General features: G+C 50.1%; 4 protein-coding genes across 4 annotated transcripts; all 4 read right to left on the minus strand.

The window, feature by feature from the left end:
- Positions 1 to 1,035: 1,035 nt before the first annotated feature.
- Positions 1,036 to 3,578, minus strand: F5B22DRAFT_308046 (choline dehydrogenase). The gene is made up of 2 exons (XM_047970600.1): positions 3,307 to 3,578; positions 1,036 to 3,234 (listed from the first exon to the last, which is right to left on the minus strand). Exons 1-2 carry the CDS (start codon positions 3,363 to 3,365, stop codon positions 1,068 to 1,070), a joined length of 2,226 nt encoding a protein of 741 aa, XP_047828626.1. The 5' UTR covers positions 3,366 to 3,578; the 3' UTR covers positions 1,036 to 1,067.
- Positions 3,579 to 10,855: 7,277 nt separating this feature from the next.
- Positions 10,856 to 14,439, minus strand: F5B22DRAFT_308113 (uncharacterized protein). The gene is made up of 4 exons (XM_047970601.1): positions 13,697 to 14,439; positions 12,393 to 13,643; positions 11,454 to 12,311; positions 10,856 to 11,376 (listed from the first exon to the last, which is right to left on the minus strand). The coding sequence occupies exons 1-4, from the start codon at positions 14,265 to 14,267 to the stop codon at positions 11,042 to 11,044; spliced, it is 3,015 nt and encodes a 1,004-aa protein (XP_047828627.1). The 5' UTR covers positions 14,268 to 14,439; the 3' UTR covers positions 10,856 to 11,041.
- A 2,824-nt stretch (positions 14,440 to 17,263) lies between these two features.
- On the minus strand, positions 17,264 to 18,833 carry F5B22DRAFT_648681 (cytochrome c oxidase assembly protein COX15; the record flags this gene model as incomplete). The annotated part of the gene is made up of 2 exons (XM_047979053.1): positions 17,264 to 18,335; positions 18,439 to 18,833. The coding sequence occupies 2 exons, from the start codon at positions 18,831 to 18,833 to the stop codon at positions 17,264 to 17,266; spliced, it is 1,467 nt and encodes a 488-aa protein (XP_047828628.1).
- A 311-nt stretch (positions 18,834 to 19,144) lies between these two features.
- Positions 19,145 to 21,436, minus strand: F5B22DRAFT_657842 (cation efflux family-domain-containing protein; the record flags this gene model as incomplete). Its single annotated transcript, XM_047980079.1, has 9 exons — positions 19,145 to 19,631; positions 19,705 to 19,822; positions 19,896 to 20,147; positions 20,202 to 20,272; positions 20,328 to 20,412; positions 20,485 to 20,559; positions 20,618 to 20,695; positions 20,841 to 21,157; positions 21,385 to 21,436. The coding sequence occupies 9 exons, from the start codon at positions 21,434 to 21,436 to the stop codon at positions 19,486 to 19,488; spliced, it is 1,194 nt and encodes a 397-aa protein (XP_047828629.1). The 3' UTR covers positions 19,145 to 19,485.
- Positions 21,437 to 22,533: the final 1,097 nt, after the last annotated feature.

The raw sequence follows: 22,533 nt of genomic DNA on the forward strand, positions 1-22,533 counted from the left end.
GGCAAAAATAGCTACGCCCGCGCCCATTTTGCCCGTCTCGCCCGTCCGCCGTCGCTCAGCTCAGCTCAGCTGAATATTGGGCTCTGCCAGGGACACAGTAAGGAATAAGCTTAATATACACTAATATGCACACTAACCTAGTGTGTCAGATCATGAACACGGACCCGGATCCCAATCCGTTCACATAGGCTGGGATCAGCGAAGCTGGTTGGCTGTGCCTTGCATCATTCACTCCAACTGGCCATTCGAGCCATTCAAGGTACACACGCAGTATACATTAGGTACCTACTGTAACCTCAGACTTCTGGACAACGCAATAGGACAAAGAGAACTTTACGTGAAGATGGTCACGAGGCCCGGTGAGGGCGATATTGAATTCATTGGATACACCATAGTAGTAGTAAGGGAATCCAGTATATTGGAAAAAGGTTACCTGGAGCAGAGCCAGCCGGGGAGTAATCACCGATGGCCCCAGAACAGGTGAACTACTTTTGGTGGGATACCATCCCTGTTTTCGCTTACCCCAAAACTGCAAAGCGAGCTGCAACCATTAAATTAGAAGTAAATGCTCCTCCCTGTTAGTAAGAATAGGAGTCATCACTTTCATAGGAGGGTGGTAGCCAACTGGTAATACAATGTCAAAGCGTATCGTATCTCGTGTCGCACTACTTGTGGGCCTGAATTCACTGAACCATAGCGATCGCAACGGCTTATGATCTTGAATAAGGTTTATATTTGCTACTCTGAAGAGCAGGCTCGTAATGTCTAATCAAACAATGCGAAAGGCAATCGCTAACAAAAAGGGAACTTGGTGATAGATAAACGTCCGCGTAAATGCAACCAAATGGATGGAGACTCGTGGGTTGATAAATAATAAACAAGAATTATCGTCTTTCGTTGACCAAATAACTATATACAGAAGAACAGTACCTAATATGAATGAAAAGCGTAGAGCTCATCATAGATCATCAGGTGGCGCCATCGCCCAAAACTTCTATCGGTAACTGCCCGCTCATTATGTACAGCCTAAGGGTATCATGGAATTGCCGCCCGCCAGTATTATCTCCTTAGTACAGCTTCTTGAGAGACCTCTTCTTGTGAGACTTCTTTGAAGGGCAGTGAGGAGGAGTCTTGGTGGCGAGGATGTCCTCAGTAGCCTTCTCAGACATCATCATGATGGGAAGGACGGGGAAGATACCGGGAATCTTGGGGAAAGCAGAGGCATCAACGATACGCAGGCTGTCGGTACCACGGACACGGAACTTGGAGTCAAGGACAGCCATCTTGTCATCGTCGCCACCAATCTTGTTGGAGCAAGAAGCGTGGTGACCCCAAGCCTCCTCAACAATCCACTCGTCAAGGGCAGCGTCGTCATCGCGGATCTCCTTAGGGGGCCAGAAAACATCAGCAGCGCCATCGATGGCAGGGATGTGCTCGAAGAAGCTGGTAGCCATGCGCATACCCTCACGGAGGGCACCAACGTCCTTGTCAGCCTCCTCCTTGGGCATACCCTCGTAGGTGTTGTGGAAAGTGATGATAGGGGTGTCACGGGGGTTGGTGGTGGCAAGCTTGACGGTACCGGCGTGGTTGCGGGTGTGAGCCTTGAGGACCAACCAAGACCACCAGTTCTTGTTAGCGACGGTAGCAGCGTTGGAAGAGTAGCCAGGGTAGAAACCGTTGAACAGAGCAGGGAAACCACCGATCCACAGATCGTGCTCGCCGTCCTCAGAGTAAGATGAGGTGAAGAAGCTACCCATGACGACACCGTTGGAACCGTAGTTACCCTTCTCAGCACCCTTGTTGTTGGTGTCGGCATACTGGGCCCAGCACGGGTCTCCGTCGACAGCAAGGTAGTAGCATGCAAGGATACGAGTGAAGTTGGTGGGGAACTCAGCGTTGACACTGGTCTCGAGACGGTCCTGAAGGTTCTCACCAACACCAGGGAGATCCAGGACAACGTCAATACCGAAGGACTCAAGCTCTTCCTTGGGGCCGACACCAGAGAGCTTCAGAAGCTGAGGGGAGTTGAAGGCACCACCGGCAACAATGACTTCCTTGGTGGCCTTGACAGTGCCAGGCTCACCACCGTCCTCGGTGTGGTTGGCACGAGGGTCGGCGCGGTACAGAGACTGGCCGTGGAGGAAGTCAACACCGATAGCCCTGGGCTTGGCACCGGTGGTATCGAAGAGAACCTTGGTTGCAAGAGTGTTGAGAGCAACATCAAGCTTGTACTTACGGGTACCGTTAGACGTCTTGGCGGCCCAGGTGTCATAGACGTAGTCACGAGGGGTGGAGCGACGTAGTCTGTCGGCATCGACGTGCAGGGGAAGCTTGCCCATGGCCTTCTTGAGGTCACGGTCAGGATCGGCGCTGTTCATATCGTGGACAAGCATGTTGTCCAAAGCAGCAGCGATCTCAGTCGTCATGTTAAGAGGCAGCAGACCAGTCTCGTAGTCAATGCTGTTCGCCTGGGCCATTGCCACGGCACTGTTGATGGCAGTCGTAAGACCGCTGTTGTCGATGCCGAAGGCCTTGGCGGCGCCAGCAACAACAGATAGTAGCTTGACGTCTTGGGCGGGGATACCGTCGGGGTTTTGAGTGATGTGGATGTAACCATCCTGTCCGTGGGTGTCCTCAGTTCCCTCAGGGACGCTGTACTCAAGCTTCTCGACCTTCTTGAAATACTTCCTCATGGCATCGTTATCCCAGGACTTGTCACCAGTAGCGTTCTTGATGCCATCCCAATCGTTCCTGCTGGGCAGCAGAGCGACAAGGGCGTTGTGCTCAGCGCAACCACCGAGACCACCATAACGGGGGTAGAAGTTACCGAGCTTGGTTGATCCCTCGGGGACGTCGACACCACTGTAGAACTTTCCATCCGGTGTCAACCAGGTGAGCTTGCGATCCTTGTTGGCGATCTCCTCGTTCTCGTAGTGGTGGGTGAAGAAGCCCCAGCTGACTTCGTTCCTCTCGGACGAAGGATTGGCCAAAGCTGGTGATTCACGCTCCCGAAGGTGACCGTAGTCACCACCGGCGTCGATGAGGAGGACGCTGTGGCCGGCAATGGCGAGGTTGGCGGCTAGCGGGGCACCACCGGGGCCCGAGCCGACGATAACGTACTCATACTCGGACTTGGCTGGCTTAGCAATGGGGATAAGAGCATCGCTAGTCTGGGGGTAGTGGTTCTGGGGTTGGATGACGTCGATGAGAACATCTACACCGTCGCGGCCAGCTCTATACAAGGATGGTATTAGTGACTGTATTATATTGTTGATATGGGGAGGGGGTTCCTCAGTCGCGACCTACCCAGCAAAAGCGCAAGGCGCAATCGCGCTAAGAAGCGCGAGATATGAGAAAGACTTCATTGTTTATAGGGAAGGGAATGTAAATAGAATGATGCTATATGGAATGAGTGAAAGAAGGGGGGGGGTTAAAGAAAAATGGGCTGCAAATCAAAGAGTAGTAGTAGTGCTACTCAGGCCCGTGAAGGAAGAAGAGGTGAGAAGAGAAGGTGAGTGAGCATGGTAGATTCTTTAGCACAAGAAGCCAGGTAGATCGCCAGTCTTATATAGCAGAGTTGCTTCTTCACGTCGATCTCTGGGTTACTAGTGTTTACTAGCTTGTCCATGCGTACGTCTACGAGACAGCCATGGTGGTGGTCCAGCCATGTGTGCGTATCTATTTTCGGGCAAGTAGTCATCTCCAGGTCCCCGCAATTCGATGCTGACGGGATCCTTGCCCATGACAGGATGCTGACAGGCTTCTACCAATAGAGTAATATAGATCGGCGGGTCAAGGGTAGGCGAGGACGACCCATGTTGAGAACCATGACCGGCGGCCCAGGTACTGTGTGACGGCGCAGAGATGGCGCTCCCACGAAGGCAAGGGTGTCTGGGCAGGGGGCTTTGAGCTCAGCTGCCGGGCCGGCATTGGCACAGACGAATCCTCACTTGACGACTGCTCCGTAGTAGTAGGTGTGTCAGTGTCATATTCATGGAAACGGTATCGACTGTCCAAGAGGCTCGCTAGTTCGGATCGCAACACTTGCTGCATACATTTTACATTCGATGATTGGACGGCGAGCAAGGTCAACAAGCTGGTGGTGGGAGGGGCGAGCGAGCGAGACGAGATGCCTCTCGTGGGTTACTACTCAACCCGCGTGCGTTGCCAAGCTGGGCATGGCCATTTGCTGCTAGACATACTTCGTAAGTTAGACATTACGCCACCGCTTCTCCTACTTTGGTGTAGTGTACACTACACAGGATGGTTCTGTGTTGGTTGATGAGGGTTTGATGAGAGTTGATGAAAGTTGATGAAAGTTGTGCCGAGTGACCGACAGCTGGCAAGAGGCGAAGAGGTGAAGTCTGCTCCAGTGTCTATTCTCGCTATTGAACAGCGTCAGCCGTGGTCAGCACGTCGACCTAACACAGTAGATAGGTAGGCAGGGGACTAGGCCAAGGGCCTTGGCACCAACACAGCCATTTTGCGTGTTGTTTTCCGTCCGCCACAGTACTACCGTCATGTACTTCCATTCCATCGTGTCTGATCGCGTACAGTTGATACAGGTTGTGTCGGTGGGCCCGACCCTCTTGGAGAGATGAATCCTTGGGTGTTGTCTCCGCTGGGTGGCATTGGTGCCATCTAATCTCCCTCAGTCCCCGGTCAACTTTGGTAGGACTCCAGGTCAGAATCCAGCTTAGGTTACTTAGTAACTATTAACAAGAGCAGGATGATGTAAGGCAGCTTTTATTATTATTATCATTATTTTTTTTATACGTCCTTCGGGTGTTCTACATGCACTTCTGTCTGTCTCTCTTTTGGGCACAGCATCTACCTAACACTGAAAGCCATAGAATCCAAACCAAGCCAAGCAGTGTAGACGACGGCCTTGCCGAGTGGTTTCAGGCATATAACTGCACTTCCTACACTGTATTCTTCTACCTTGACTTGTGACTTAGCAAAGACAGGTGGTACCATGTCGCCTTAGCAGCCCACCAAGCCTTTTACACATAAAAGTTCCTGCAGGTGGAAAACGTGTGCATGGAAGCAATTTTCTCACTAGCTGATACACACTTGTACCTAGGTATACATATACCTAGGTATGCATGCATAGGACCATACATCGTATATGTATACGCATGTGGTATAACGCCCTTCTCTGTACGTATACTTACCTGCCTGCCATACTCTAGGTGGTACTCAAAGGGGTGGAGCTGGCACAAGCAAGGGTGGTTGATGATGAAGGGGAGCCATCGCTTTGTATCCACCCCATCCACCCATCCACCCAACTTCTACCGTACTAGGTATACTTATCAATGTATCTTTCCTGTGTGTTGTGAGCTTCATCCAGAATAATTGGGAACATGCTGGCTGGTCCTCGACGGTCTCTGGTCTCTTGTTTTTGCACAATTCCCTCCGTGGTTCCCTCTGGTGGCCACAGCTCTGCGGTGTTGGAGGAGACTTCGCAATACACCAACTTCATCCCTAGGTATGTAGAGTACCACTACCTACTCATCATGCACCCGAGGTGGCAGATATTGTGAAGTGTGTTGTTACACTAGGTACCTAGGCACACATGTACGCTAGAACGCTGCATGTGCTGCATGCCACAGTGCATGCCTTGTACCGCCATTCCGAGAATGCGAGCGGCCTATATCCCGAGGATGCGAAATGCGGTGCTTGGCGGTTGCTCGCTTTGCCCACTCGTAAGCGAAAACCTGGGGACTCTATACCTATCCCGTGTACTGTCCGTGTAATGTAGGTGAACCACATACCTATATACCTACACTACCGGTATACTACACTACAGTCTCTGATTTCCGTGACAAAGCTGACGAGATGTAGGCTACCGTAGGGCGAGATGGGATTACCTCATGTGGACCATCCATCATACGGCCTAAACCACATGCGTTTCTGCTATGCTGTATCATACTTACTGCCCTGTTTTAAGTTTCGAGAGGGCCCAAGCCATCATCTCAGCTCTCCAGTGCACTAATGTAGCTCTGGCATGTAGATATATGCCATCGCATAGGTAGCACAGAGAGGGTTCGGAGATAGGCATTAAGTACACTGCATACAGTAGCATGCATACGGTGACCGAGGGCTAGAGAATCAACATTGATCGCATCTTCGCAACGCATGTTCGGGTCGATGCCTAGACCATGCCATCCATGAAGATCTGTGTTGCCGTCTCGCCGCATCTTGGGCTGCGACCTACCTGAAGCGGCAAGCAGTATAAGCAAGTGTAGTAGTAAGTAGGAGAGTACCTACAGAGGTTCCCTACAGAGGTTCATATCATGGATAGTATCACGGATAGTATCACGGATAGTATCATGTATAGAATGAGAATTCTTATCTAGATACCTAGGCAGTATACGACAGTACGACTCTGACAGACAAGGGAAGGGCATGGTGTTTCTAGAAGAGTTCGAAGAAGAACGGGGACGGATATGGCGGACTTGAGTCTACTCTTATTCCGAGGCCTTCTCGCCTAACTTGTTGCAGTCAATATCAGCTACCTGGTTTAGGCAGGTAGGTAAGATGGAGGCAGAATTGTGTGTAGAGGTAAGCAATTTTGAAGAAAAAGCGCGGCTTACATTGGGCAGAACCCGGGTAAGCTAGATGATGCTAGATAGTACCTTGCCTAAGTAATATCTACAGTAGATATAAACACTGTGGTAGGTAGATGACATGGTGTATCCACCTTTTAACCTTAAAAAACTATGGAGCTCACTGACCAAGGGTTTCCAAGCTGCAGCAAGCCACTACACTACACTACATGTAAGTAAGCGGGACACTGCTAGTGGGCCTCGCTTAGGGATCCTGGCCTTTGCATGGGAGGTACCTGTGAAAAAAGGAACAACACACTGTGCTTGCCCCCCTAACAGGAGACCCAAACAGTCTAAAGTCCGACGCCGGCGCGGAGCTGTTAGTGCAGCCTCAAGATCGAATCTACACTGCAACAAGTTAGCAGAATCCTGCCGTAACACATATTTTTAGCAACACGCCTTCGACATCTCCGAACCTCATCTTGATCAATTCTTCCTCGCTCAGACAACAGGCCCGCAGTCTCTAAGCGGGGAGAGACAGTATCGAAATGGAGGTAGAGACATCATCATCATCATTATCATCATCACCGATTTGCTCCGTTACATCGCATGAGGACACTCATCGCTCTAAACAAGGAGGGTATCATCACACGTATCCCCATAACAAATATCTCTTTCAAAGTACAAGTCACCAGCACCCGACGCACATGGCATCCCATGTAGGTACTGTATGTGTGCATTGGCCTCGCAACCTCGGGTTTTCTATAGTTACTGCCGGTATATGAAGATGCAACTGGGATAGTCTACATACATACACATGGCGGCCCAGATAGTAGGGGAACCATTGATCTTGGGGCTATCAACCGTTCCCGCTGGTGCTTACTAGCTTATTATCAGCTTCTGGCTCTTACTCTTCCTTACTGTTCGTGCTACGTAGCACACCGGGTCTGCACTATCGATGCCACCATCTTACCCGCGATGGATCTGCATCTCTATTCCATCCCGATGCTGCTGACCGTCATATATCTCCAAAACCATCTAGGTATCTGTCTGTGTTAGTGAGTGTAGTGTGCGCCGTGAGCGCCATGTAGTTAGTGGATGTGGCGCGCGTCGAGGAATGAGATGCTGGCTGTGTCCACCTGTCTAGATCTCTCGTCTGTTTAAAGGTGCCTCCAACAACGCCGACGTTGGTGTAATATGTATATGTATGTGCTACAATTACATATATGACGCCTACCCTGCATTCTGCCGCAAAGGGTCACATCGGATATACACTCAGTATCTGGTCCTTCTACCTCATGTCATGAAATTTCGTACCATTTCATTCTTCACCTTCTCCACGAGCCTGTCTACATTCTGTCCTGGACTTCATTGTCGGATGTACGAATAATATCCTAGGTGAGCATTTATAATTGGACATTTGAACGCTCACAATCATTCGCGGGTAGCACGTACGTGGCAATGTTGCCCTTATACCTTGATTCAATGCTTTCCCTCAGTCTCCCGCTACCATCTGTCGTGGGGTGCTATAGCTTTAACTGGAACTAATTGCGAGTGGTGGCCTCATGTGGCTTTACCTTGACAACTTGGTCGCCAGTCCATCAATGATGTTCTAAACAGTTACCACGCCTGGGAGTGGCAACAACTATCATTACACAATTTTGAATGGCACATCATGATTCTCACAGAACCTAGCCAACGCCCTACGCAACAATTGCGGAGGGCGAGGACATCTCTGCCGGTATCTTCAATCTGAGATCGAGGGGTACGATAGCTTGCGTTGCCGCAGAGGGGTGTCTTTGATTCATTTCACCACGACGATGCTTACCATCGGCATATCCCTTTCTTCGTTGAATCTTGACGAATCAGACTTACGGGCTTGGAACAATGTTTAAAGGAATCCATGCTCGCCACTTCCGTTCTGTCCTGCACGGGACTCGGATATATCACGAAAACTCGACTGAAAGGAAGGAATGAGGCGAGATATATTGGCGCTCTACGAATGATAACCCTCAGGCCTTTCTTTAGCCATCGGACTGAGTCAGTATCTCCAGCATAAGATTGTCTCGGCCAGTCCGTACAGCTCGGGTAAGCATTACCGCGTCGTTCAGGAAGCTCGAGAAGAGTTGGTATGAGACTTTTCCAGTCAGGACAGCTTCCAGCTGGCGATATAGATGTTGTCCTCGGTGATAGGTATGGCAAATCGCGTCGACAATGCCTTTTCTATCACGCCAGTAATATTGTCAGGCCGAACTCATCAGATCCATGATTGTTTCCCTCTCAGGTCGCTAATATGATCAGTCTCTCAAAAGCCTTCCGTTCGATATGTTACACGAACTCGATCCAGAGAGGAATCATACACCACTCTCGTGCTGGCCGGGAAGTACTAATTGAGATTGGCTAGGTGATCCGAGCCAACAAGTACTCACATTGCCGAAGTGCTCAATTGACGTACTCTATGGAATCCTAACAGATCATTCTCTATCCCAGCAAGTTTCGGTCCGAGCACACCTCGATCTTGGCTTCCCAGCTAGCTTTACACTATACGGACTCCATATCACTCATCTACAACTTTTCGCTATCCTTTACCATGACATCTCTTGATTCCTCGAGAATTCACCCAGTGATTCCTCGCATGGATTACCACGTTTATTGATCTGCTTGTTGATAGCCTTGTTGACATTAGACATTTATCGATAACCGCCCGAAGTAGGGACGACAGCCTGATAACCTGACCACTCGGCTACGGAACGCCTGTTGAGCGAAGGGGTGTATGTCTCCTGTGCCAGCTTCCTGATTAAACGAAATACCCTGTTCTACGCATAAATCTAATATGTATCGCTATTAGGTTGTAAATAAGCGACGTGCTAATCTCAATGGTTGTCAGGTACACAGATTTATCAGTAGGTAACCCACCTGGTCAGACGGCCATACCTCCCATGTATGGTATGAGGTCGCTTTCACTCAAAGTCACAAGTCACGAACACATACGACAAACTCTACCTCCAAGACTGCCACCTCGGCTCTGTGCGACAAGAGGATGTCGGCGTAACGATAGCTGGTGACACCTGCGCCAGCCACGTGCTTTTCAATTGAGACATAAGTCCTCACCAAGGCCCCTCAGGAATTAGTATTTTTGATGTCTCTCTATCTCGATGATTTCGGCATCCGGTTAGCTGAAGGATTGTATCGCCTCAGTGCGACGCTCCTGTTCCTTTATGCGGTCATCTGCCTGAAACATGCGGCGTGAACGGGAATGTGAGAAGGAAAGGGCGCAGACTCCGGTACTCAAAGAACCTTGACAACAGAAACCCCGTGCCGCCCAATTCGCGATTAAGGTAACGTTTCATTTGTCACGAGGGAGACCAAGCCAGCATGACACTCGCTACGCGCGGCCGGCGGCGCAGCTGACTTGCCTATGTACGAGCGTGTACTACGCATGTCTACGCCAACTGCTAACTATGAGTTTCGGCCGAGGTTAGGCATCGAAGAACGAGTCACTAAAGTCTTCGTTCGACAAACCATCTGGCGAGGATGTTCTACAAGGAGTGTTCCATTTCTATCAGACACTATCTGTGAGATACTCTAGGCTCAAGGAGACTGTCCCATGGACTCTTGTTTCCCCTCGAGTGTGGAAGTCCGATACTAGCTCGGTGATTCTTTGCGCGTTCTTAACAATGTAAAGCAGTATCTGCTTCACATTGTACTTTCTGTGATATTAGAGTATCTACAGTAGTACGTAAGAAGGTATGGTGTTGTGCAGGTGGTGATGTTCTAAACAATACCGTTTAGCAAACAGTGACAGCTAGACAACTTACAACAGAAGCCCTTTGCTACATAGTTCCTATCAAAAAAACTTCTATTGCAATCCTTTGGCGCCTAGCATGTTGTTATAGTAGGAATTTTTTTTTAAGTTGTAGCACATTTCTGTAAGGTAGTCAACGTGTAAGGTTAGGCAGTTGATGTCATCTCCGAGTGCTATCTTCGGATGTCATCCTAGGATAACGTCCCCAGATACTGTCCGGAGGACAATGTATGATATAGTATGTATACAGCCCTAGGACAGTATTCCAAGATAGCGTCTCCAGACAGTGTCTCTAGACAGCCTCCCGATTTTCGCTATATGCTATGCCCTAATCTCAGCCCCCAAAAGAGTATCTGCATTAATGAATACTGTTCACGAGGCGCAATAGATGTCAATAAATGCTTATACATACTTAGTTAAACAATTAGCCTTCATTTTCATAATATATATAGGGTTATAGAAGCAATGTAGCTATAGGGTATGTTGTTATATTAATCAGTGGGGTAAAGGTTAAAGGAATGGTGTATTAATAATGCAATGGGTATTATATATCTTTAATCATCAAGCCTCTATATCCTTTAAGGTCATCTATTTAACATTATATATAGTTATCAGTTTCACCACCCTGTTACCTCTGTACCTGATGCTTCCTTATATTAAATTTACATCATTGAATAATGGCATTCCTTCAAGCACGCCATCGTACCCCGACCACCAGACCAATGAAGGCGATTATACGATAGATGGTTCCTATGAGAAGCAGCACTAATATGTTTGTCCAGAGCTCGTGAAGGCGGAATCCCGCGATCCTCGCGGCTAGGTCGACATTATAGAGGTATCTGAAGGGCTCAATCATCTGCCCAAAGTAAACCTCGGCAAGCCAGGTGCCGGGTGACGCGCGCCAGAGCCATTCTAAATGCCATTCCTTGACCTTAGAGAGGGGGGGCGCTGCACCAGAGAGGATACCGACGACTAAACTAATCATGGTCGCAAAGAGCGGCGCATCCTCTCTTTTCACGATCACTGCGATAATGTGATGTTAGTCATCTTTGCCATTGAACCTACGCGTTGAAAGGAAGAGGACGGGTTATCAGACTTACTGGACATGACACTCGCTAACCCATATATGCAGTAGAAGTACACGAAGTTCGTAATGAAAGCGTTACCCCACGGCATGATCGGCACAGAGAGCACAAGAATAAGGGTCGTAAAGTGTAGGCACGCGAATGCCATTCGGGGAAAGACAGACAAGTTCTTAGCGAGGAAATAGGCGACTCGCGAGTGGCCGGCCTCGGCCTCCCGACGGTACAGGAGCATCTCCTCCGAGAAGACCTTGACGCCGGGGGCGCCCGAGACGAGACCGATCGCGATGACGGTGAGCAGTGCGAGTTCTGGGACAGACTGGATATCTGTCGCCACAGATAGAATCTCGAACGGCGCGTTATAGATGCCCTTGAAGAGAATGCCTTGCTTGCTATTCTCCGCGAGACCGAGCAGAATCCCCGAAAGTGACGCGAGACCCATTTCGAACCAGAAGGTTGACTTCGCGCGCCACTGCTGGAGCATAGCCCGCTGCAAGCACAGCCAGCCCTGCTTCCACCGCGGCGCACCTCGCGATTTCAGCATGGATCGCTGTATTGTCTGTGTCTGTTTGATGGAAGCACGGTCTGACTGCAGAGACTCGTGGCGGCTCTTAATGGCAGCGTTTTGGCGAGAATTGGCCCAGTTGCTTATCAAGGCTTCTTTGGAGATGTCGCCCGCCTTTTTGTACGGTCGACCGTTGCCGGTGATGATGTCTGTTATGACGTCTGCCGTGTTGGCGTGCTCAGGGAATCGAAACCCGACGTTCTCGAAAAATTGCTGTACGCCATCCTCTCTACCTTCGTAGATGATCTGGCCGTTACCCAAGAGTATCAATTCGTCGAGCATCTCGAATATTTCCACTCTCGGCTGGTGAACTAGATCATATAGGTTAGTTACCATCATTCTCGGTAAGCTACTATGTGCGAGGTTCCAGGGGTCGTTGAAGGGTTACTAACTAATTACGATGACGGAAATTCCAAGACGCGCAATTGCTTTCAACGTGCGCATAATTGATGACGCCGATGTGGCGTCCAGACCACTCGTGGGCTCGTCGAGGAAGATGGCCATAGGTGCAGCAGCCAGTTCCATACCAATGCTTACACGCTTCCGCTGTCCACCGCTGATTACAGGTTTTCCGACGCTTCCGACGCGGGAATTGCGCACATGGGACAGCTCGAGACAGTCTATGACAGAGTCGACGTGAGCCTTGATGTCGACGCTGGACCACGTCCGCGGCAGGCGGATCCTCGCGGAGTGCAGGATGTTCTCGTAAACCGTAAGCTCAGGAAGGACAATGTCGTCCTGCGGCACGTAGCCGATCAGCTTCTTATACCGCTTGATCTTCCCTGGGATGTTGTTCACGGTGACTAATCCGCCTGTGTTGGTCGTCTTGCCCATCAAAACATTGACGAAGGTGGATTTGCCCGCGCCGGAGCCGCCCATGACGGCCGTGAGCGAGCCTCGTTCTATAGACCCTGTCACGTTCTGCAGAATAGGCTTGGGCGAGCCTTTGGGATGGAAGCCCAAGTTGTTGTAGGTAAAAGAAAGGCCGAACTGCGAGGCGTCCGTTGCCTTGCGCATCGAATCAACGAACGCTCGGAGCTCAGGCGTGAGGCCCGAGTCATACACCTCCATGTCTGAGGTCACAGGTATCGGAATATCGAGCGCAGCTTGAAATCCAGCCCAAGTATCTGCTCTGGGCGGCATATACGTGGCTTGCATCGGTAACATCTCGTGATCCTGATCCGTTTCGTCACGAAGTTCCTTATACCCAGTCATGGATGCTGAGAAAGCACCAAGGCCCCTCGGTTTAGTGATTGTATGCCCTTCCCTACTTCTTCGGAATCGTTTGTTGACAGCATACCAGACCAACGCCACGGCAATGAACACGTCTAGAGCCAATAGAAGAATTAGCGGTATGAAGAACACTTGGTAAGTGGACCTCTCGGGACAGTAACTTCCTACGGCGCAGGGAGTTGGCGTCGGGGCGCCGGGTTGGCAATACGTTCCAGCTGGACAAGGGAGCGTCTTGCGTCCGCCGAACTCTTCTGGACAATAATAGCCTTCCTGGCAGATAACAGGTTCGAACGGACCCATAGGAAAATTCTTGCCTTGGAATTGGCATTGTTCACCAGAGAGCCTGACACTTTGGCATTGGGTAAAGGGTATGCAGTACTGTGGAAGCGAGTTGACTGTGTTGTTTGTGCCTGTACGACGATATTAGCGTTGCTAGCAAGAGCCAATTCTAGGGTATACAAACACAGGAAGCCGGAAGGACAACCATTAGAGTCCCAGTTTGTCACATTCTGAATCTCAACAGGTATTGTACCTCGCCAGCAAGAGGCGGCAGAAGTGGGAGTATCGCCAGCTTCCTTCTCAGCAAGCGCTCTATAGAAGGACGTGCTAAAGGTTGTTTGGTTGATGGCCGTACATGTCCTATCGTAGGGTGTCAACCCATCTAGATCGGCGTCGACGAAGGCCTTCTTTTTCGTATCCCATGTTAAGGCTTTACTCGTATCCGGGCCATTAGATGCATCGTAGATCGGGAGGTTAACTTTGCTACCGCCGTGCAAGCTCTCGAACCATTTGCCCGTGGTCACCTCGTAAACGCCCTGTGTTTGGTTCCCGATACATTGCCATGCCGCATCGTTACTATCCGCCCTTTTCCTATCGTCCTCTTCCTCCCCCTCGGCTTGCTCGACCTGGCGCAAAGAGCAGAGACAAGCTGAGCTGTCAAGGAAACTCGGTCCATAACTTGACTCTCGCGGCAAGTATGGGTTTTGCGGCGCGCTTTTCAGCAGCGTACGATATAGGGCCAGATCGCCATCCATCACTGCGTAGACTGAGGGATACTTATCAAACAGAAACTGGCCCAGTCACTTCCAGCGTCTCCTCTTCCGCGTCGCTGTAAGGACCGCTGACAAAGTTATATACTAGGACAAAACCATGAATGAACGTCACTAACACGTCGTGGTACCACCCACAGCCACGCGTGGGTGCTACTGCTATCTACATCCATGGCGCACAATCTCCGGGTTAATGAGGGAACGATGAGCCACGCGCAGGACTTTGTTCGCCGTATTCGCCGTGAAATCCTGTCCACCAGGTAAGCCCTAGGCCTTTCTCATACGCTAATCAGAGAATCGTACCAATTCGTCTCGTCTCACTGCCCTCATCTAACGCAAAGCATCAGACGGTAGGATCCAGGAGGTGGGGCAGGGACAAAGTAGCTTTGGACGGATTAGAAAAACCAAGGGCCAGCAAGCGTAGAGACACCTATATTTAACAACTCCCCACCGCGCCGTTGTAAGGGCGGTGCAGACCGTCGGTACTACGAAGTAAGCACTGCGGTGAGAAAATGAGTTCGGCCAGGGAGCCACCGAAATAGTCCTAGTTTCATGCAGCCCTATGACGAGACAATGAAAGCAACGGTTGAAAATAGTATATTTCATCCTCTATATACCCGTCTGTGCTAGATACGCCGTATATTGCCTGTAATCATGATTTCATATATGGCAAGGGAAGAAAGCCATTGTTGCCTCGTTGCCCAAGTACGATTCCAGATACCTAGTCCGACCATATAACAGCACTACAGTAGCTAGTTACACGCTAGATCTCTTCCATCAATCAGAGGCCCGCCTCGATGGCGATCGTCAGCTCAAAACCCACCCGACTACACACCGGCTTTGCATCGGCGAACGTCCGGCAGTCTGGCGACAACGCCGGGGTGGCTGATCACTTGTCTCAGCCTTTTTTTCTCCCTCCAGGGGCATCATCGCCGACGTGGAGGATGGCTGGATCTGCACCATGTTTCATGAGAAGCTTCGCGGATTCGAGGTGTGCCCCATAAGCACATATGTTGAACATGTAGACAAACTGATATCAGCAGAAAACAATCCTATGTCAGCCCGAGAATGCGAACAGGCTAAACAGCATTACAGGAAGAAGAAAAACAGACGCCGGGGCTACACCCATGGCCTCATTACCTAATCATCTAGTTCTAGCTTAACCTATTCAGAGATCACCAGCATCTGGTGCCCGCCTTTTGCGATCGATCCAAAAGGTAGCTTGGTTATATACAACATTTAAGGGACTGGCTAGCACATACGACCATAGGATCTGGAGAACGCGGGGTCCCGTCCGCTCCCCCATAGCTAAGCCAGATACCGCCGGATTAGTAGTTGGGTCGGTGACGACCAGCGAATCCCCGGTGTTGTATGTTTTTGCATTTTGTCCAATTTCCCTTTTTATTTATTTATTATTTTATTTTTATTTTTTCCCTTTTCCTACCTGTCCTCTGCCAGGAAACATTGATTGATCTCACATTCTCTAACTAACCAATCTTCAACCCTGCCACCAATAAAGGGATAGCAGTGATGATGCATGACAAACGAAGAACATTACAAAGACTAATGATATGGCCTGATCGTGACCCTGTGTCTTGCGGTTGTCATCAGATTGGATGAGATCCCAAAGTTCTTAAACTACCTAGGTATACCGTGACAGTTATCCGTTCGGGGTTGAAAACAGCTGCCGCCAGAAGTCTTGAGACCATGAAGCTCGCCTAATTAGTCCGCCGACTCCTTGAGCAAAGTACGCAGTGATTTGATCCCGTCAGCCCACCGGTTTGAGATTAAAGTTTGGTAATCGTAGCCTAATCAATGTTACAATGGGTTTTCACATGATAGAAAACCTCCGCTCGGTTCCCCTCATCAGTTTTCCACTGTGCTGCAGCTTGGGCAAATTGTCGGCCCAAGAGATAATTAGCAGCATCCAGATCCCCGTGAATGAAAGCAATACCAGCACTACTATAACTATAACCCCCCGGGATATTGAATCAGAAGGACCCTACGGGAAATTTATTAGAACAGAGACTGATTGAGATACGATACGCCTGTTAGCTAATAATCTGGTAAGCTTGGGACGATTCATCCCTGACTGTTCACTGCTCTCCAAATGAAGAGTTGGATTGTCTCAATTGGCTGTATATCATCCAAGGCCGTCTTACTTGAGCAGAGTAGATGACAATTAGTCTCGCAGAACAGTAGAGCTCGAAGCGAATACGCATGTGTGAGCCTCATCTAGGAACCCTGGATAGGTATATACACACACGGGTCTGTCTTTTGATTCTATGTTGAACTAACACCCCTAACCTAACTCTCTTGAAGGGACAAAGGTATGCTACCAATATCTTTGCCCTCTTTGCTAACACGGTACATCACTGCAATACTGCTAGTGTATATCAATTAGCACAGATAGAAACACAAGCAGGGTTGAATCTCCTCCTAGGACCCTGTCGTTACACTCGCTGTGGACGACTGTGAAAGAACATTGCATACTATGTAGGTCTGTCTTCGGAATGAGAGCAAGCGATCGCCGCTTTGCTGATCTCCTACTTACTTAGTAAGGTGGGAGAGTGGTCATATGATCTCTGCTGATCAAGCGGTTTGGCAGGGTTGAAATGCGGCCTTTGTGAACGCGTAGGTAGCATTCATAAGATTCGTCTTGGCAGTTCGGTTTAGGTACGCACCTACCGTAGCCTCACATCTTACCGAAGCCACACCCATTGGTGTCCACAAGGGGCTCCCTATAATCTCTGCTGCAACAAAATATGAATGAACTCACCATTGTCTGCCAGCAGTCATCTAGTGCATTTACTTCCCCTAAAACGGATAGATCTAATAAGTAGGATACACACCAACGTCGAGACTCTGACACAAGATGTACATCATGATTGAACTGAGATTTTACATTTTGTATTTACACAACTATCGCACAGCCTTGCGTGTTAGGTTTGAATGTACAATATTTATACACCAAGCTTTCGCTACCTAGGCATGGTTGCCAGCTTCTTCTGGATCAGTCTAAGTGTGGACTTAGGAACCCTCAGCCGTTGACCAAGCACAAGAGTTCCTGTCAATAAAGCAAGGGCGCCGGCCTGGTGTGCTGCAGCCAGCGGGATAGGTACCATGTAGATGAGGGTACTGATTCCTAGCGCAACCTGGATACAGACTAGATGGACCACACCGGTGACCCCTTTACGAGCATCTTTCGGCAAAACGGTGGCAACCCGCCCTCTCCTGGCGTAGGCAAATAGAGCGAGGATCGAGCAAAATGTGGTTGTAGCGAGGATACGATGGTCAAGCTGCACCAAACTCGGGTTTTCTAACACGTTTCGCCACCACAAGTCAGAACCGTCTTCTTTGCGTGAGTAGAACTTGTCCCATAATTCCGAGGCTGGCGGTGCCAATCCAAGTCCCATCTTGGGAAATTCATTGTAAATCAAACCAGCATCGAGGCCAGCAACCAGAGCGCCAGAAAGCACGGTTGTGAAAACGAGAGCTGTAAGGGCAGCCACCGATCTTCGAAAGGGAACCATAGCGGGGTGCTTTAAGGCTTCAACCAGCTTCATAGAATTAGCGGGATTAGCGAGGAGCCGGCGTGTCCTGAGTATGCTGAGTCCAGCAAGCAACATCCACGAATAACACACAAAAGCTGTGGCGAGATGGGCAGTAAGTCGATACTGGCTCACTCTTGGGTGTGAGCCGGGCGCGAACAAGTCATCCTTAAGACCTGATTTTACCATCCACCAACCAATGAAACCCTGGAAACCGATGAGACCAGAGATTCCGACAAGATTCCAAGCCATCGGAACGGAAACACGACGCCGCGCGATGAAGTAGGCCGTAGGAAGGACGAATGAGAGACCTATAAGCCTTCCCCAGAGACGGTGGGTCCACTCCATGAAATAGATCTTCTTGAACTCGGCCAGATCCATATGAGAGTTTAGCATCTTGAATTCGGGCGATGCTCGGTATTTTTCGAATTCCGACTCCCAGTCTTGTTGAGTCAGGGGGGGGAGAGAGCCAGTGACGGGCTTCCATTCTGTTATACTGAGACTGTTTAAGGGGAGGGGGGGAAACGGAGTTAGCAGAATTCACGAATTCTTGCAAAAAAAGGCTCTATTTCATCTCGTTTCAGGTGTGGGAATAGCATGCGTACCCCGATTCGGTCAGACGGGTCAGGCCGCCAAAGACCACAATACCAAAGACGCTGGCAGCGCTACCGAGGAGCCAGTAGGCGACCGACTTGGAGCTCGTTGCCTCCGGGAATGCGCGCCTCGATAGCTGCTGGGCGGCAGCGTGTGTTGGGGTGCCCATGGCGGCATTAGATTGGACAGCGGCGCTTGTGCTAAAGAAAGTGGCCGAGAGCGGTGGCCTCTTCATTGGCATGGGCGTCGTTGAGGTGGTGGAAGCATGGCGGCGGAATGGTCGCAAAGACTGGAGGATACGCGATGGGGCTTTTGGGGACTGTTGACGGAGACATTGGCGGCAGATGAACTGCACCCTCGACAGCCCGGGTGGCGCTAAGCGCATACCGGGTACTAGCAGAGGCATTGCGGCATGAGTTAATGGAGCATGGAGAGGCTCGCCGAGGGTCGTGAGAAAGGGAGATCGAGGGGCCGGAAAAGAAGCCGTTGCATGTTCTGAAATCGTACGAGCTTGGGAGGATGAGGTATGTACCGCGAGGTGCATGTGGGTAGTGGTTACCAGGGCAGGCTTAATTACTCAGGTACCTACCAGATACCTACCTACAATGTACCTACTTCGTAGGTGGGCCAATTACCTAAGCATGACCAATCAACTTCAAAACTGCAAAGTATTAACGATCAGATTAGATTTGATTAGATTAAGTAGATTAGATAGAACTCCTAGCCACGTGTTTGAGCCACATGGTCGAGGCTGAACCTCATCACAAGCCCATCACTGGTCACTGATCATAGATAGGGGCGTGGGAGCTGTTCATATTGATAATAATAATACTCATCGTCGTCGTCGTCGTCATCATCATCATCATCATCATCATCACTGCCGTAACCTCATTCATGCTGTCGTCCTTTTCCTGTTCATAGCACCCTGCATCTTGCTCTATTGTGCCCGAAACTTCCTTGGGAGCTTCGCCAACACCAATCCATCCCACCCGCTCCTACAACCGCTGCACTGTTGTCCAGCCTATTGCAAACTTCTTCTCCTTGGACTTCTCCGAGACTCATTGAGGTCTCCGCCAGAATAGTAGTCTATCTTTCAGGCTTCGGCTTTCAGTGTCTACTTTATAGAGCTTTTTGTGCTCTTCGTAGGGATCGTGGTCGCACTCATAGTCAACATGTACAAACGCTCGCTCGACATCGCTCAAGCCTTTTGTCCCTCTTAGTCACCCACTATCCACGGGGGAGACCAAGCAATGCAACAGCAAAGAAAAACCACGCACCTTCGAACTTCCTTTGGAGTGATTGGCTAACGTCATGCGAGATCCTGAGCGGCGTATCCGTGTGCATGATGATATCAACCTCCACATAGTACCGCTGGCCAGCGTGGTACGCTCGGCACTACATTTCCATTAGCTCATCTTCTGACAGATATTCACAAGAGGGTATGTGGTATACTCCAGGGTTGACTTACTGTGTCGACCTTGAGTATCCGGGAGTCATGTGTCATAGCAAGGTAGATAAGTTTGGAGACGAAATCTGCTGGTGCCGATCTCCCTACGAGAAGCCATACCTGCTCAAAGGCATTGGAGACCCATGAGAAGAGTATAATCAAGGCAATAATGATAGCGCCCGTGGGATCTGCAAACCAAGCGTCACGGTTCTTTCCGACGATGGATAAAGTCAAACCGAAGCTATTGACGAGGATGTCGTTCCGGTGATCAATCTAATGCAAGCTAAGTCTACGCAACACTTTACCACACGATGAACATCCACTCACGAAGAAGACATGGACAGATGGATACCTGCGGTAGAAGAAGCAGTATACCATCAGGGTGCTTTTGGCAAAGACTACACATCGACATTAGCGCCCTCGTCGAGGTCTTCCCCTCATAGGTGCACGCACTCGCCACGCCCACAAATACCAATGGTATGATCTGGAGCTGCTCTGACCCCCTACCCCCCGCTGCTAGTGTTCTTATGGACTCGATCTATACCGTCGGCTGGTTAGAGTTGCCGACTATCAGGGGCGGGCCGTTCCTCGAGGTTTAGGTGCAACTTACAAGAAGCTCAACCGCTACGGTAGTCAGCAGCGAGCAGAAGAGAATGATGCCGATCGTTTCGATTCTTGTGCGGCCCTGTCACGTTCTTGAGTAATGGCCCCCGACGAACAGGCTATTGCAGATGGACACCCACCACTGGGTACTTGTATACATTGGGCTGGGCAGCTACACGGGATGTTATCCATATGATAAAGGACGACACGAGGTCCACCTAAGTGCATATTAGAGATTTTCTCTCAGTGCGGGGGGTGTGTGATCACGGACAAAGGCATCGGCAGCAGTGGCAAAGAGCTTATTTCAGTCAAAATTAGTGAGAACGACGGAGAGGGGGCCGCCGAACTAGTGGGTCACTTTACAGATAGGGAGCCGGTTGATGCAGCAGCATAGACCTGGATGATGAAGAGCCCGAAGTTAACTAGGAAGGAGGCGTTGACGGCCAATTTTATCCTAGGGCCCATACGGGCATCCTCCTCGACCTGAAGACGTTCTTCATCCTCGGCGCCGAGAAACTGGTCGATGAGTTTGTTTTGTTGCACATAAAACTTTTGGAGTTTCCCCCCGTCGCTGTTGGGGTAGTCGCTTTTTAACTGGCTTTTCGTAACGTTGCTGCGTCGATGACGGCCAAGATCCAAGGGATCTGAAGGATCTGCGTCGGCACCAGTGGTGGACAAGGCTGGAGAACCGCAGACGCATGCCGTCTCTCCGGGCTGATGCGATGCCGCTGCAGCTTTGCCGACTTGAGACGCTGTCGCTTGACTGGTGCAGTCTTTACATATACTAGCATCAGCTGATTTGACCATACATCATGATACGAAGGGTGCAGACACTACTGGGATGATATGCACCTTGCAGCGCATCCTGCAAACTGTTGGAGGGGCATTCCAAAATCGGATGCAGAACCGGAGTTACTATACGCACCTATATCCTGGCATGGATTGTGCATTGAGGCCATGGCTAAGACACAATTACTGTATACCTGCACTGATTGAATTGATAAAGAATAAAAACAGTGCATGGACACATGAAGGTGAGAGCGAAGCCAAGTACACAATGCTACTCATAATATACCCGTCGGTGCTTGCGATGACATCAATTCGACCGCCTCATGGTCATGACGTATACTATGCCACGAAAACCAGTCAGCTTACGGCATTGCCTTGGAATGGCTATAGCACTATATTTCACGGAGTGTGAGTGGTGACTGAGGGCAGCAACCATTCAGAGAGAGCATGGGCTTCCCTACTCTCCCTACCCTGCGTACACGTACAGGATGCGGGCACAGGCGGATGTAACGGTACACCAGCCGTAGCTCCCGCCTTTTTGTCCTAAGTATGCAGCGTTTGCATGTACGTCGTGGCACACCGCAAATGCACGCGATGACTATACAACATGGTGGCACAACATGGCAGCAGGAGTTACGGCGAGGGGAGCCCAGCTCGAGAGAACTGTACACTACAGTCTCAGTCTCAGTCCGCCAGCTATGAAGAAGATTGTCTTTGTTGTGTTGTTCCTTTGCTCCATTTGACGTGGCTGTGAGGCGAGATCAGCAGTGTTTCTCCAACACTAGGTATCGCATTGTGCGGATGCAAGCGGATGCTGTTTACAAATCCCTTGTCGCTCGTTTTAAGCCTAGCATTCTTTGGTCTCGGAGCCTCTGACTGGCCCAAAAATGGGCGGGTTATCTGATTACCGAGAGGTCCACGGGTCGCGCTGTATCATACAGTACGCTGTGTATGTAATGCACTCACTCACATTACCCCGGCCAGAGCCCGGCCCCGTAACAGCCGGAGGTCCAAGCACAGGCGCTCACATACTAGCTAAGGCAAGGTATGGTCTTCTGCCAAGCCTTACATGCGGCACGATGCGGCTCGGCATCCAGACTTTGCTCACTACCGGTCACGTTTGACTAAAAGGAGCCTCTAGTTCTACCTCGACATAGCAGGTGTTTGGTAGGTCTGGGGTCGCCGAGGCTGGGTATCTGTGCCACGCCGTATAGGCCGCGAACAACGACATATATGAATTCTGACACTACTTGTGTGTGCATTGGGA

This window comes from Xylaria bambusicola (assembly GCF_022495145.1).
Source record: "Xylaria bambusicola strain CBS 139988 unplaced genomic scaffold F5B22scaffold_36, whole genome shotgun sequence".
Classification (NCBI taxonomy): domain Eukaryota; kingdom Fungi; phylum Ascomycota; class Sordariomycetes; order Xylariales; family Xylariaceae; genus Xylaria; species Xylaria bambusicola.

Excerpts from the sequence above, each read along its gene's own strand:
- F5B22DRAFT_308113 (XM_047970601.1), bottom strand. The coding sequence starts at position 14,267 with ATGGATGGCGATCTGGCCCTATATCGTACGCTGCTGAAAAGCGCGCCG. Across the intron at positions 13,644-13,696 it reads TTGTCCTTCCGGCTTCCTGT|GCACAAACAACACAGTCAAC; the intron begins GTTTGTATACCC and ends ATCGTCGTACAG. Across the intron at positions 11,377-11,453 it reads GTTAGCGAGTGTCATGTCCA|TGATCGTGAAAAGAGAGGAT; the intron begins GTAAGTCTGATA and ends ACATTATCGCAG.
- F5B22DRAFT_308046 (XM_047970600.1), bottom strand. The coding sequence starts at position 3,365 with ATGAAGTCTTTCTCATATCTCGCGCTTCTTAGCGCGATTGCGCCTTGC. Across the intron at positions 3,235-3,306 it reads GCGCCTTGCGCTTTTGCTGG|AGCTGGCCGCGACGGTGTAG; the intron begins GTAGGTCGCGAC and ends ATCCTTGTATAG.